This window comes from Miscanthus floridulus, chromosome 6 (assembly GCF_019320115.1).
Source record: "Miscanthus floridulus cultivar M001 chromosome 6, ASM1932011v1, whole genome shotgun sequence".
Classification (NCBI taxonomy): Eukaryota; Viridiplantae; Streptophyta; class Magnoliopsida; order Poales; family Poaceae; genus Miscanthus; species Miscanthus floridulus.
This window is the reverse complement of record NC_089585.1, coordinates 44,473,298-44,488,803: the sequence shown is the minus strand read 5'-3', so window position 1 is coordinate 44,488,803 and position 15,506 is coordinate 44,473,298. Positions and strand designations below refer to the sequence as shown.

At 42.7% G+C, this 15,506-nt stretch overlaps 2 protein-coding genes across 4 annotated transcripts; both read left to right on the top strand.

The window, feature by feature from the left end:
* The first annotated feature begins 7,110 nt into the window (after nt 1-7,110).
* Nucleotides 7,111-7,713, top strand: LOC136455983 (phospholipase D zeta 1-like). Its single transcript, XM_066455730.1, has one exon. The coding sequence runs from the start codon at nt 7,210-7,212 to the stop codon at nt 7,534-7,536; it is 327 nt and encodes a 108-aa protein (XP_066311827.1). The 5' UTR covers nt 7,111-7,209; the 3' UTR covers nt 7,537-7,713.
* Nucleotides 7,311-14,809, top strand: LOC136455982 (phospholipase D zeta 1-like). 3 transcript variants are annotated; one of them, XM_066455728.1, is made up of 8 exons: nt 7,311-7,449; nt 11,828-11,929; nt 12,366-12,485; nt 12,645-12,786; nt 12,931-13,104; nt 13,194-13,364; nt 14,291-14,357; nt 14,444-14,809. In XM_066455728.1, the coding sequence occupies exons 2-7, from the start codon at nt 11,913-11,915 to the stop codon at nt 14,318-14,320; spliced, it is 654 nt and encodes a 217-aa protein (XP_066311825.1). In that variant the 5' UTR covers nt 7,311-7,449; nt 11,828-11,912; the 3' UTR covers nt 14,321-14,357; nt 14,444-14,809. The 3 variants fall into 3 exon arrangements, with proteins under 3 accessions (XP_066311825.1, XP_066311824.1, XP_066311826.1); XM_066455727.1 differs by having other exon boundaries at nt 14,291-14,809; XM_066455729.1 differs by having other exon boundaries at nt 7,347-7,449; nt 11,833-11,929; nt 14,291-14,809.
* The last annotated feature ends 697 nt before the right edge of the window (nt 14,810-15,506 follow it).

The following is a 15,506-nucleotide window of genomic DNA, read 5'->3' as shown; positions in this document are numbered from 1 at the left end:
GCCTTATGCTAACATACAGAAGATCTGATTTCCTACACATAGAGGGGTATTCAGATTTAGATTATACGGGAGATGATAGAAAGTCCATGTCAGGATATATATTTACTCTCGCAGGAGGAGCTATATCGTGGAAAAGCTCCAAGCAAGCCATCACTATATTGTCTACGATGTATGCCGAGTTTGTAGCATGTTATGAGACCACAGGACAGGTGAATTAGCTAAAGAAGTTTATGCCCGGGTTGAAAGTGGTAGACGACATACATAAGCCACTCAAGTTATACTGCGATAATAATCCAGCAGTATGTTATGCTGAAAACAATAAGTCAAGTGGTGCTGCCAAACACATTGACATAAAGTATTATGTTGTGAAAGATAAAGTCTGGGATCATATAATTAGTCTTGAGCGCATAAGTATAGAAAAGATGCTCATGGATCCGCTTACAAAAGGCTTACCGCCCAACGTGTTCAAAGAACAATTAGCCGGCATGGGTTTAAGGGAAACCCTATGATTCCTAGACAATAAGGGCCTAGTTGTAAATCTGTTTCAAAATAGAGAGGTGCATTGTAGCTGTTAATCTAATGGCACTGACTGTGACGATGAGGCACGCTCTATGCACAGATATGTGATGGAATGGGAAAAAGATAAAATAAGTTAAGTTTAAGTAATAAGATGAGATCAAGGGGAGATTGTTAGTGTTGATCTTTCCAGCTCGGCCCAACGGCCAAGTTAGGCCTTGACCTCGTGCCCTAATTGGGGGCGTCCAACCCTACATGGTTGGTGGACCCCCGTCACACTACGCTATAAAGAGATGTGGGGGCCAGCGGCTCTCATTATGAGGTTCACCATGAGCCGACACATCCACCGACAAAACCTAACCCGATCTAGTGAGGGGTGCAGCCAATAATGGGAAGCACCATCACCAGGACGCCATCACTATTGGACCACTTCACCGTTACACCGCCACTGGAGCGCCACCTCTTCACCGCCCTCTCTACCGACGTGATGGACGGTTCCAGCTCCACCAAGCCCTCCGATGGTTGATACCTCTGCTCCCCTCTCCCTCTTGGATCTCGTAGTCCATGTTCTAGGGCATGTTTATCCTATTCTAGTCAGGTCAGCACCCCTAGATCTACATCTAATGATCCTATAAGTTTAACACACCTCTCTAGAGTGAGCACCGGAGTTTGCATCTTATCTTTTGGGACGTTGTTACTGCTAAATGCTGAAGCCATGCATGTCCGGGGGATTTGTCAGTGTCGATAAATGATAATGATATATTATCTTCGAGTTCCCTATTGCACAAGTGGCAAGTTCGATGATAGTCCAGCTTTGGTAGGGGACACTGCTCTGATTACGAGGGGTATGTATAATAATGTTGGTTGGACATGGTTATGTCATGACCGGTCGGTCGTCTTCAACCTCTTGACGCCCTTCCTTCCCCACCCCCACCAACAGCCACACCACCCACCTCCCGCCCCTGTTGCTCTGCCCTGCCCTCCCCTAACCACATGGTGCCACATCAACGACATCCTCATCATCGCCCCCACCCCTACCACCGGCGGCCGACGGTGAGCCGACTCGCCGCGCCACCCTCAACCCACTCTATCGTGCCGTCACCGTCGCTGGCCCTGCCCAACCACCTTTTCCCACTGCCCCTGCAAGCGGCGCCCCCGCCGCCCCGTCGCCACCACTGTCATGTCATGGCCGCCTCCCCCGAACCTCCTTCTAGAGCCGTCAGGGAATAGAACCCTAACCCTAACGCCACCACCATCTTCTTCCTCTCCAGCAGGGCGCAGGTGCGGGCACGTGGGCATGGTTTCGTGGGAGAGGGAGAGGGTGGGCCCGTAAATTTATATGGCTAAGGTTGATTCACTGAATTGGCTCATTAAAAAAACAAGTCCGCTCACTTCCTAAGCAAAGTTATATGGCTAAGAAGAAATAAGTTCATGTTGCACCTAATATGGTGGGCATTATGTAAAAATCTCTTATAATTGGCTCTATATAGATCCTATTGAAGAGATCAGAGGGCAATTGTCATTGAGAATCAGACTCAATCCACTATGTAAAAAGTGGAGCAATGAGCTGCTACAAGTAAGGATGAAGTTGAGAGCAATAAGCCAGAGTCCAAGTACTTCCAACCAAGGTGGTGCCCATCGGCTTGACCAAGACTCAACAACAAAAGCTCCAACTCGTTCGTTGCAAGAAAATCACTCAAGAAGCCTAAAGCTGCTTGAGAGACGGTCGATATACACATATTGCCCTTAGAAAAATAGTCGATGCATGCATCGCACTTAGAGCAAAGATAGTCGATAGGTTGGAACATCGTTCATATTTATCGTAGTTTGAAACTCACACATGCTTCACTTAAAAATGGGGGCATATGTTGACATTCAAATTGGGCCTAGGCCGGTTTTAGAATCGGTCCATGACAGTTTTGGTCAAATCCAAGTAAAACTCTACGAGACGACTTGAAATTATACCACATTGGTTTTTCAACGGATATGACCACCCCTACTACATATAGGTACACATCCAACTGAGGTATCTCAATCGATCTTTTGTCAATGTACCCACTTTTTACCCCTTATATCTCTTCTAACCTCTTTGTTGTCATATATGCCCCTCGACAGGATTTGTTGGTGTTCTATGTGGCCTTGCCAATTCTAGGACATCCTCAGCATGCGTCTTTCTAGATGGGTCTTCCTAGAAGACATTCATGGGGTCTTCAGACGAAGAACAAGCGTTGAATCGGTTTCATCAACCCATTGGTCGGCCTCGCCATTGGGGCATTCCTCCACTGCATGCTAGGCTGTGTGCAGCCTCGAGCGATCTAGTCCCTGCCGATGTGTGACCGAATCGGTGTTAACAATGACAATACCCTTTGGAAAATAATCTCACATAAGGAAAAGAGAGAATTCTCTATTTGGCACTAAAATAAATCAGTCTTTCATATTTGGCACTCAAAATTTTGAATTTCCTTATCTGGTATCAAGTTGAAATTTTCTTTTGTAAATAGCACTGCCGTCAATTTTTACAGTCCATCGGTTAGTTGACTGGTTTGAGCTTGTCAGTTTTATCTCCTGTGTCCAACATACCCCTCCACATCCAATTTGCCTGAGCCCCCGATGGCCTGATCCCGTGACCTTGTTCCCCGTGTCGTGCGGCCGAGCGCTCCCGCGAGGAGAGAAAGATGGAGTAGAGGATCCCGTGGCCGACGGTGCCCAGCACCAGCTACGCGCGTCCTCTGGTGGGGCGGCCTCACCCGTCGGAGCCAGGCCGTTGTCGCGCTCCTGGCGGCAGCGGGGCGGGCTCGTGGGCCGCCGCTCTGGCCAGCCGGCTACGTGGCGGAGTTAGCGCGGTCCCTCCGCCCAGCACACGGCGTGGCAGCCTCGCCAGCCGGCAGCGGCAGCTCCTAGCGCACAGACCACGGGGAGAGGGAGATTTGGGTGCGCCAAGGCCATGCGGTCGCAACTCGCTAGGCGTTGGTGCGCTGCTGCACGACGTCATGTTCCTCCTCTCTTCTGCACGGCACTGCCACTTTGCGTGGCGCGGCGACGCCAGATTGTCCTAGCGCCGCGTTCAAATCAACTAGTTTTACAAGATCTTGCGCACCTCGCTTCAATCTTCTGCCTTAATGTCTTTTGTCGTACAGACTCCATGAGCAAAATTGATCAGATTCGATGAATTTTCCAGTTGTCTTAGCTTCTTTAGATGGCAACTTGACAAAATTTGATGATTTTTTTAGTTGCTCCTCTCTCGATCTCTCATATGTCCTTTGTGGAGCCCCTTCTCAGCTTCCATCTCAGGTGGTTAGCCACTATGATTGCGCCATCGCGATGTGCCTGGAGCCTTGGACCTTGTTGGCGGCTGGTGGCTGGCCGCGGCGCAACAGAGGTGTGAGGCACGCGCGCTTGCCATGTTTCTGCCCTCCTGCGGCGTCAAGCTTGCCGCCGCGTACGTGTCCTCGTCTATTAATGAGCCCGTCTAACCCGCGATTACCATACAAACCGAAATTTTTATGGGTTGAGTCAGTTTTATGATTTTCTTATCTGATAAACTTGTGGACTACTATTATAAACAAGGGCATTTTTATCATTTTACGAGCCACTTAACACCGTCACCAGTGAAAGTAGACGGCAGTGCCATATACGGAAGAAAATTTCAACTTGGCGCTAAATAAGAAAGTTCAAAATGTTTAGTGTCAAATACGAAAGATTGATTTGTTTCGGTGTCAAATAGATAATTTCCTTTAAGGAAAAACCCTTTTTCATAGGAATCACGAAAAACATTTTTCGTTAAAGCTCACAGACGTTGGTCGCGCCTCTTTCCACTCCTTTTATGCCGATGCTCCGTGCCAATTTGTAGGCATAATATAAGACGGGCAAAGTGGATCATCATGGATGCTTCAATGTTTCAAGACAACACCAAAGTGTTTGTTGTCACTCCCTCTGTCCAACAATAACCGCACGTCTAGGTCCTCTACCAGGGCATTAGCGTAGGTGGGAAATTACGATTTTGCCCCTATAGAAATGGTCTGACGCGTGAAGTTACGAAGTTGTGTGGCTGACACTCTGCTGCTGGCCGCTGGCAGGCCTAGTGCTGTAAGCTTTACACGAGCATGTATTCTTGGACAAATTTTAAATCTCAAAGGTACAATTATTTTACGATTATACGGAGTAAACACCAACAGAGAGACAATTCACGTGCAGGTCGTATGTTTGTGGGTTCTCCGATCCCGCGCGTGATCCCCAAATCAAGCGAACAGGACAAGGTGCACCGCCACGGTCGCCGAATCATTTGCGGCAGCCAAACAGCATGCGTCAGCTCGTGGTATCTTGCAAGGAATGATCTCCCGCACCAAACTCCGCATATTCGTGCACTCCTCTCAAAATACCATCTGTCCATGTCACCGATTTATGACAGTAATCGTGCACTTAATTGAACTTGTCATTTGCTTCTCAACTTGCCTCGACCTTTCTCAGGAAGCTGAAGAAGTCACTTTCGGGCTGGTAATAATAATATAAACCCACTAAACAAAGACGAATGGCATTCGAAATTCCTGTTTCGCATTTGCATTATTCTGATTGTACTCTAATATAATAACTCTGACAGGCGTGGGCCAATTATGGCATCGTTCGTTTAGAGGAATTCTGGAGGAATTTGTGAGAGAAAAACACTGTTCCGGATAGAAAAAAAAAGTAGATCAAATCGGGTTTAAGGGCACATAAACGGGACGTATGTCGTTTACCTTGGGACTAAACCAACTGATTCCACGACTGGCCTGAGCTAGCCGTTGTTAGACTCGATTTGAAACCGCGCCCATTAGAGAAGTAGCAGGATGATGTTTGTAAAAAAAAAAAAAATCAAGTTTCTCGACTTTGCCCGCCGTTTTCAAGCGTCAGCTAGCACTGCAAAAAAATACAATCTAGTTTAAGATAGTTTGATTTAAGTTAAATTTAAAATTTAGAATTACATTCCTCTTCAAGAGGTAATGCAGAAAAAGCTGCCACTCGAAAAAATCATGCTCCAAATATAAAAGGTTGTCACAATCCATTCACTGCTGCATAAACATCGTTCCAAATAGCGAGATATAATCGTACTTTACCAATTTCAACGTGTTGCCACTAGGATTTTGCATATTTACCCGTTATCATAGCTAAGGCCACTATAACACTGTTATCACTGCTAAATTAAATAACTTAACTTAGCGTTTAGCCACCATAGGACGCTTGGAGTTCCACTCTCGAACTTTCAGAGTTTTGCTTGGCACCTGTGACCTACGTATGCTACAGTTATAGCGTGTGCCAAACTGTCTATTTGTGTTTATGTTTGGACTTTTTCAAATTTAACTAGTTTGTAGAAAATATATTATCAATATTTGTGTCAACAAATAAGTTTATTATAAAAATATATTCAATGATCTATCTAATGATACTAATTATATACCATAAATATTAATATTTTATTATATATTTAGTAAAAGTCTAAAATATTTTATTTTTCGAGAAGGGATAATGACACTTTTTATGGAAAGGAGAGAATAGGAATTCAGATCATTGACTTTGAACGTCATGTGGTCAAAATTTGTTACTATGTTAGGACAACAACCAAACAAACCATAATTACAACAGAGCAGGCCTAACGTCAAAACTTAAGAAATAATAAAATTCAATATGTTGCTTGTCAATATCACCATACATATTTTTTTATATAAACTATAATCAAATTGGTGCTTGATGAAATTGTCAATTTATCTTAAGGAGATATACTCCCTGTCTCTCTCCGTCAAAATAATTCTTCATCTCATATTTCGACGAGTTAAACAATTCTAACTTTGACTAAATATATTAATATTTAGGATATTAGATAATCGTCATTAGATTAATCAAGTCCTATATTCTTATAGTAAATCTTTTTTAAGATACAAATGTTAACATTATTTCTAAATAAATCTAATTAAAATTGAGATTCGTTGATTTCTCAAGACGTGAGATGAAGATTTATTTTAGAAAGGAGGAAGAAGTACATTCACACAAACGTTGGGCACGGACAACCTGTGGCTCATGGAACTTGTCACGTCACACCACGTTGACACGTCCATCTGTCAGTCTAGAGTACCGGGACTCCTCAGCCTAGCTAACCATCAGAATAAGATCATCAGAAATAAAAATTCAATCAAAAAATTGGCGCGGAAAAGCCAAAAGCACCCCAAATTTGGCTGGCAGCCGAGCACATCCATCTGCTCGTCTCCCCTTCCTTCCACGGCGCGGCAGTCCGGTCGTGACACCTACCGGCTCACCGCCCCCTTTTCCTTCGTTCCTCCTCCCCTTCCGCTTCGTGACTCTACCCGCACTTCCATGTGCGTTGATCTCTCCAGTTTGGCCCAACGGCCGAGTTGGGGCTTAGTCGAGGAGATCGCTGGTTCCACCTCTCTTTACAGTGCAGTGGCTCTGTTCGGCTTACTGCATGTCTGATTTGTTCGGTTTCTTTTTTTAATCAGAACAATATTTTTCTCTCACAACAATTCAGCAGGAACGGTGAAGTAGACCAGCAAACAGGCCAGTATAACGGGGTTCACCGATTATGTAGAGTTAGGCGTCTCGATCGGTGCGTGATGTCGAGGTCCAACTCGACCGTTGGACGGAGCTGGACAAATCAAAACAATCCAAACCAAACCAAACCATGCATATAAATCCCGCGAGGAATCTATGACCGGCGAGGAGGAGCAGGAGCAGGAGCACGGTGGCCACAGGTACGTCAGGATGCCGCCGGAGCCGCCCGAGCCGGAGGGGTTGGCCGCCGCGTCGTCGGCGTCGTTCCGCCTGCCGGAGTCGGCGCGGGTGTTCGACGAGCTGCCGCTGGCCATGATCGTTGGGATCTCGCGCCCCGACGCCGGGGACATCACGCCCATGCTGCTCTCCTACACCATCGAGGTCCGCTACAAGCAGGTCCGTCCCCGGGCGCCGCCTCTTCCAACCTCCGGGTTCGTCTGGCTGGCCTTGCTAGCTCCTCTGGTTGGGCGGGCAGCGCAGTAGTGCCTGGCATTTGGCGGTTTAGAATTGCTGCGTGAATTGGGCGTCTGGGTGATTTGTTCCCCCGATGGGCTCCGACTACATTTTTTCTAGGTGATCTCAGAAGCTTCGATTATCCCTTGAGGTACCGGGAACTGAGTTGTTCGTTCGATTCGGGTTCTGTGAGTAGCTTGTGGTTCAAATTTGGGTGTGCTGCTCTAATGTGGATGCGAATATGGAAGTGACTTAAGTACTTGTGTATACTTTATTTATATACTACATAATAAAGGTAGCTTTTGTTGAATTCCTATTCCTTTTTCACAAAAACTTATTGGACTTATTGTGGAGGAAAATGGTACCTCTTATGTGCTTTGGGTTGCAATATTGTCAGTGCGTGACTCAATGATTGCATGAGTTCCGTCTGGGATTTTCCATTCGATGCAAAAAGCTGGTGAACTCTTTGCGTTGCTGGCTACATTTCGCCTCTGCCAATGTTAAGTGTGCTGATGTCCTTTAGCAATCTGAGCTTCTTGCTACTCCTTCAAAAGTCCATTATCTTTTGGTGGGGTACAAATGGTTGAGGTGATCATTGTATACCATTTAATTTAATAGTTAACATAGGAGATTAGGACTTTGTATGGCCCACTATCATTAAACTTCTTTTAGAGAAAAGGGTAACCCATAGTTTTCAATAAAATCAACTGCCATTAAACATTTCTTATTCCCCGCGCGTTGCTGCGGGAAACTTGAGAATAATTGCAAGTGGATATTGGATGGGTGAAACAAAGTGTAAAGTATCATGAAATTGAGAATGGAGATGGAGTATGATATGGCCAAATGTTAAAATAAAAGCAATAGCTTGGAGAGTAGTAGGAATAGTATACCATAGCAACACTAACTTTGATTCTTAGTTCATGTTGTCATGTGTCCGCGCGCTTTGGTAAAAAAACACTGAGATATATACATGGTTCTCCGTTTTCTATTTAAGCAACTGTGAAATATATCATGTTAAGATACTTAAGTGATAGTCAGTTGGTGATCTATTGACAGGGAGATTTATTATCCAGGGTTAAACATACTACGCTTTTTAGAAATCTTGTGGTTTATTGACTTCATTCATCATGTATCTATTGCATAACTCTGATCCCTGGGAGAGGTGATGGAAGAGTGATAAGAATGCCCTTCCAGTTTCATTAAAAGATGAAATGGAAGTTAAAACTTAAAACTGAAAAAAAAAATAGTAAGCAACAGAGTAAAAAAGCAACAACTACGCAGAGGTATATATAGTTGTTTACCGGCTCTGATACTGGTTGCCATTTCGTATTGCTGCATGTCGCGTTGCATTGATACAGACCAACTGTGAAGAGGAAGAGAGAAATTAAACTAAAAACGTGCCAAGAGAAACAGAGATATAAGAATTATTTGGATATGATTGCTCGCAATTCAGAGATCTACCAGTAATAGCAATTGCAATTCCCATTAAAAATACAATGTGAAGAAAAATCTATTGCCATTCCGTATTGCTGCATGTCGCGTTGCATCGATACAGACCAACTGTGAAGAGGAAGAGAGAAATTAAACTAAAAACGTGCCAAGAGAAACAGAGATATAAGAATTATTTGGATGTGATTGCTCGCAATTCAGAGATCTACCAGTAATAGCAATTGCAATTCCCATTTTTTTTTTCTTCTTCTCGAACCGCGCAGGAGAACTACGCGTCATTTCATCAAGGTAGAGAAAAAAATTACAAAGGTCCAAGTGACCCAACACACACACCCCACTCCCCAGAACTAGGTTACAGACTCGCCACATAAAAAGAAAAAGGACGACCAAACTTCTCCAAGCATTAAGCTCCAGAAGGCATCAACCTGAAAACTAGACCTGAAAACTAGCTCCTGGAGTTTGGAGGCCCCGGCCGAGCACCAAAGCCCACCCTCCGAGCTAATAGCCCTAAGGACTTCCTGAACACTTGGCCTCTTATTATCAAAGACATAAGAATTGCGATGCTTCCAAATCTCCCAAGCCACCAAAATTATCAAGGAGTTGAGGCCTTTACGCAAATCCTTAGGGACAGCCGCAGTTGTTCTCTTCCACCACCCTGAGAAACGAATCACAGTAGGCTGTGGTGCCAACTGTAGCATTCCCAACTGATGCAAAATCAGGGCCCAAACTTGCCAGGCAAAAATACAGCCCACTAGCAAATGGTTTATTGTTTCATCCTCTTGATCACATAATGGGTAAGCCTCAGGATGGGGCAGATTCCTCCTTGCAAGTCTATCGGCTGTCCAGATGAAGAACTTGCAGCGCGGAGGAGCCCAAGTTTTCTAGATCCTTCTCCAAGACCCAAACTTGATGGTTCCCTCAAAGAAGGCTGCATAAGCTGATTTACTGGTGTAGGAACCATCCTAAGTTAATTTCCATCTATATTGATCTGGAATCTCCGGATGCAAAATAAAACAATCCACAATGTCCCAAATACGAATGTACTCAAGGATGACCACAACTGTACATGCTCCTTTAATATCCTGAACCCAACTATTATGATGCAAGGCTTGCGCCACCGTCCTTCTCTTGGCTGTTCGATTTGGGACTGCCTTGAACAGGTTAGGAGCTATTTCAGCCATGGTATGCCCCCCCCAGCCATCTATCTTTCCAGAACAATATCTCCTCCCCATTTCCTACTATGGCATCGACTGCAACATTGAAGAGAGCCTCGGCTTTATGAGGAACAGAGATAGGAAGGCCGGCCCAAGGCCTTTCAGCATCTGTCTTTTGCGCCCACAGCCACCGAATCTTCAGTGCACATCCCAGAAGTTCAAGATTTATCAACTCTGATTCCTTACCAACAAAATTAATCACTACCTAGCACATGCAAATTCAATACGGGGCAGAAGGATGCTCCAATGGATGATATAATTATACAACAGGTCTCGATAATGGATAAATCGACCTTCTTACTCAGTTAGTGGACAGTTCTGGACGCCGGCTGGCGCTTGAATCACCAAGGACCGTGGTGCCTTGGTCTCCGACTGGTGGCTACGCTGGTTTGGATTGTGAGAGGCTGCCACAATATATGTACAGTAGGCAAACTGGGGAGAAGGCGAGAAGCTGAGTAGTTGAAGGGGCAAAATTATTGGTGAAAGGAAAGTGGAAGGACTGGGAGGCGGAGACGAATGCATGATGCGGCTCACTTCATCACGGGTGATAAAGGTCCAACAAAGCCACCCGTGAAGAATACCCCTATATGCTCAGGCCATGCATTGAATGTAATGCTTGACACTGGTTTAGGTGGTGTTTGGTTGCCCCTCCTAAATTTTAGTCGTTGTCCCATCAAATGTTTGGACACATGCATGGAATATTAAATATAGACTAATTACGAAACTAATTGCATAGTTTGCGACTAATTTGCGAGACGAATCTTTTAAGCCTAATTAGTCCATGATTTGACAATGTGGTGCTATAGTAAACATGTGCTAATGACAGATTAATTAGGCTTAAAAAATGGATCTCGTGGAGTACTGACGGATTATGTAATTTGTTTTTTTATTAGTATCCGAACACCCCATGCAACATCCTCCCGACACATCTCCTAAATTTTAGTCACGGGATCCAAACACCACCTTATTAGATGGAGGAACCGAAAAGTCTGGAAACTGACAAAGGAATGCGTGTGTCAGGAGGGAACGATGACGTGGAGAACTGTGGATTGAGAAAAATTGGTATTGAGATTTTGCTTTATAAGAGTATAGGATTTGGTGCTTTATGTGTGTGCACCGGGGAAACAGAAAAAGTATATGCTTACATGGAATTTCAGGTAGTTTTTGTTTTTATCTCTTTTGCTTTCAAAGGTACCCTTTCTTTTCTTTTCTTTTTTTTGGGGGTGGGGGGGGGGGGGGGGGGGGGGGTTGGTGTTAATATTAGACTGCAATTTGGTGGCAACTGTATGAGACATTCAGTGTGGTGTACTGATGTTATTAGATGACTGGGTGAAGTAGTTGGGTGGACACAGAGAACAGAATGCGAACTGGGGTGCTGCTTTCTGAGCCAATCAACCAAGGAAAAAGATTGATGTGATATGTCCCCTTGTGCGGTTGGCATCGAGTCAAGACAAAAATAAATAGTACAGCTTGCATCAGTTGATGTAGTATAGCATGGCACATTGATTTTCTTGTTGATGAATAATGTGAAAACCTGATTCCACTGGAATATTTGGGGTTGCTTTGTTAACGTTCATTTATTGCATTTTACCCTATGCAATTCCCCAAAATATGAACTCTGAAATCCACTAAATAATGTTCACTAGTTCTTCTGTCAGTTTAGGTGGCTTCTATATAAGAAGGCTTCACAAGTGCTATATCTACATTTTGCATTGAAGAGACGTGCATTTCTTGAAGAATTTCATGAGAAACAGGAACAGGTTGGTTACATAATCTTTATGATTATTTTGAGCTGTGCTGTGCTTGAATATACTTATTCTTTCTGGTTAACCACTAAATGCATTGGTTACAACACATTGCAAATATATGCCATATAGTGCACCTTTTTTCTTGACAAAATTATTTAGTTTATAACCATCTAGGAGTTGCTTCTCATTACGTTTTGCATTTCACTATGTTTTCTGTCATTTTCACTTGCTTGAGCCAGCACATGCACTTTACTTTGAGAGCTGTTTGGGGTTCTATCCGCTAATATAGCAGCGCAATGCAAGTATGCCTTCTAAATGAGTGATTTTGCTGACCTGATTATATCCCCTTCTTTGACTGTCAACTCTACTCGGCATGATCCGATTATTTTGTGTGGAAGCTTCATTTTCAGTCATGAAGAACTGAACTAATCTCCTTTGTTTAATTAAGGGTCAAAGAATGGCTTCAAAATTTGGGGATCGGGGAGCATATGCCAGTTGTACACGATGATGATGAAGCCGATGATGTGCATGTTCCTTCACAGCATGATGAACACTCTGTCAAAAATAGGTAAAGTGGTGGCTTATTAACAATGTTCCTTATTGAACTAAAAGAAAAATGGAACTTCAGCAACGAAATCTTGTAAACAATTTTGATGCACTTGAAGCAGTTGGCTTCCCACATATCCATGTGCATGTAGTAATAAACATACCTAAACTTTGGCTGCAGAAATGTTCCTTCAAGTGCTGTTTTACCTGTTATTCGGCCTGCCCTTGGTCGTCAGCAATCAATCTCTGATCGTGCAAAGGCTGCCATGCAAGAATACTTGAACCATTTCTTGGGAAACTTGGATATTGTCAACTCAAGGGAGGTAACAAAAGCCCGCTTCCAGTAAAAAAATCATGTTAGTTTGATGAAAAATTGTAAATATAACCAAAGTATTGTGCACGTGTCCATTAGAGTGGATCATCCTGTTTCTCATTTCTTTGAGACTGTAACATCTGTTAAAATGCAGGTTTGCAAATTTTTGGAAGTTTCACTGTTATCATTTCTGCCAGAGTATGGGCCCAAGCTAAAGGAAGATTATGTTACAGCAAGGCACTTGCCAAAAATTGAAATTGAGATGGACAGTAAAGAGAGATACTGTTCATCATGCTGTTTTAGCTTTTGCAGTAGTAGCTGGCAAAAGGTACTAAGCAATTTTTGATGATTTTATTTTGTTTTACTAGCATGATGCTGACTTGTATATGAACTGTTAAATCTATTGCTTCTTGATAGGTTTGGGCTGTACTGAAGCCAGGATTCTTGGCTTTACTCCAAGATCCATTTGATCCTAAGCTTTTGGACATAATTATTTTTTATGTGTCACCTTACACTGATAGAGATGAAGGCCGAACCACTCTAGCAAAGGAGATAAAGGAACGTAATCCATTGCATTTTGGATTTGAGGTATTTCTTTTCCGTTTATGAATTGCTTGGTCTAGCAGCTTGACATATCACTCCAATCAAACAACTAATATTGTTAGTGTCTCTCCAGTGGACTTATATGTTATCACTCCTACCAAACAAGTAGACTAAATGGGTTCTTTAGCATAACAAATTTTTTTTTTTGCCAATTTTGGGTTCAAGTCCGATCAAAACAAAATATTGCTAGTTGGTTTTAGTTGCTTACATGAGAAGGGCCAGTTCTCTCGTGGGGACGACTTTCAGGTAGGAGGTGGCTTGTCCAGCTTATAAATGAACTTAAGGGTATTGACACCTTGGGTCTTTTGAGACATTTTTATTTATGCTGCCTTTAAAACTTCGATCATTTGTTTTCTACAGTAGACAGATTATTAATAAGTCTTAAGCCACTCAGAGAGACAAGGTGTAACTAGCACAAAGTTCTGTTCTTTTTCTCTCGAACACACAGGGAGGCTGTGTAAGAAGAAAGAAAGGGAAATAACCCTTACAGAACACGCGCACTCCCCTCACATAGTTGTGTTCTACTTCTATGCATGGAGCATTTTGTGAAGCACCACAACAAATGCAGTAGTCCAGTATTGTTGAAGTCATACACTGTTTAAGAAGAGTTTTGCATTTTATCTAGTATGAAAATCTTGCCGTATACGGCAGTTTTTTTATTTACTTTTTCTGAGCTGTCATGACAAATTCACCTGGCAGATTCCATTCATCCTTGGGTATAGGGTTGTTTATATAATATATGCTATCAATTAACTATTAAGGACCTTGATTATTTACTTCAAATCAAGTTATTATGTTTTCTCCTTCCTCATGATTGAAACATGCCTGTCCTCAAGCACTGTTGACAGTGACTACAGTTCATGTAATTCCGTGCTTAGAAACTGAGATTTAACTCCCTTGGCCTATACCAGGAGGCTGTATTGCGCCCATGCTGCATTTGATGCTATTGCTTCTTCCATTGAGGAAGCCAAATCAGAGGTTAGTGCACTTCAAGAAGTGAAAATATTCCTGCTACAAGTTGAAGCCATCGCCATATCATGAAGATAAGTAAATGTTGGGTGCAGATATTTATAACTGACTGGTGGCTGTGCCCAGAATTGTATCTTCGACGCCCATTTCACTTTCACGGATCCTCTAGGCTTGATATTCTTCTGGAATCAAGGGCGAAACAAGGTGTACAGGTATTTAATTATTATTTTTAATCAGCAAAACTGTTAGAACCTTGGTTCCAGTATGTGCTCCATCTAATCTATAAGAGCTTTATTAACTGGTTTTTACAAAATTGCATTTATTTGTAAGGGTTAGTAGTGGACTTTAAGATGTGAATCAGTTAGGTTTAACGAAGATATTGTTTGACGTTTTTTCCTTTTTTTTTCTTTGGATGATTATGTTGGATTTTACAAATATGCATTCTAGTTGAGTTTTGATAACGCGGGCTTTTAGTTGTTATTCGTCTATGATTATATTTTATGAAAACATTATTCAGCTACAAATGATTTTAAGGTTATCCTGTTTCTAAAGTATTGAGGAAAAAACTTAGCGGGAACTCATTATCTTGAGATTCGGAAGAAGTCACTTTTTTATTTAAGTTTTATTTATCTTAACCTAATTCAACAAGATTTTTGGTGGTAAAGGTCTTAAATCAATTCAAACATTTGTCTATGGCCAAGATCCAAACAAGTACATTTGAGGGTTAGTTGTATCACATGATAAATAAACCTATCTACAATCTACTGTACGGCATGTGTTTGCATTCTCTCTTCTTTTATTCTGTCAATAACTAAAGCTTTGTATTAGTAAGACAAGAATGCACTACTTAGCCAGTAGTCCAGTAACGGAGCAAAGAATCTAATCATCTAATAACCATTTTTCTTCTTTAATATAATGATGCACAACACTCGTTCGTCGAGAAAAAAAGGAGCTAATCACACAATGGTTGTTCTAGACATGAACCTAGTGCACCGTGATTGAAGACCTGTTTGTTTGAGCTGCAGCTTTTGGACTTGCTCAAAAGCTGGCTTTCTGACTTTTTGGCTTCTGGCTGTTGACTTTTTGCTATTGACTTTTGTAATAATTTTTTAGCTTCTCAGCACACGAAAAGCCTGAAACACTCTCAGAGTGTTTTTC

Bases quoted from the DNA above. Each gene is read 5' to 3' on its own strand.
- LOC136455983 (XM_066455730.1), top strand. From the start codon at position 7,210: ATGACCGGCGAGGAGGAGCAGGAGCAGGAGCACGGTGGCCACAGGTAC.
- LOC136455982 (XM_066455728.1), top strand. The intron at 12,486-12,644 runs GTAAAGTGGTGG...CTTTGGCTGCAG, and splicing joins GAACACTCTGTCAAAAATAG to AAATGTTCCTTCAAGTGCTG. The intron at 13,365-14,290 runs GTATTTCTTTTC...GGCCTATACCAG, and splicing joins CATTGCATTTTGGATTTGAG to GAGGCTGTATTGCGCCCATG.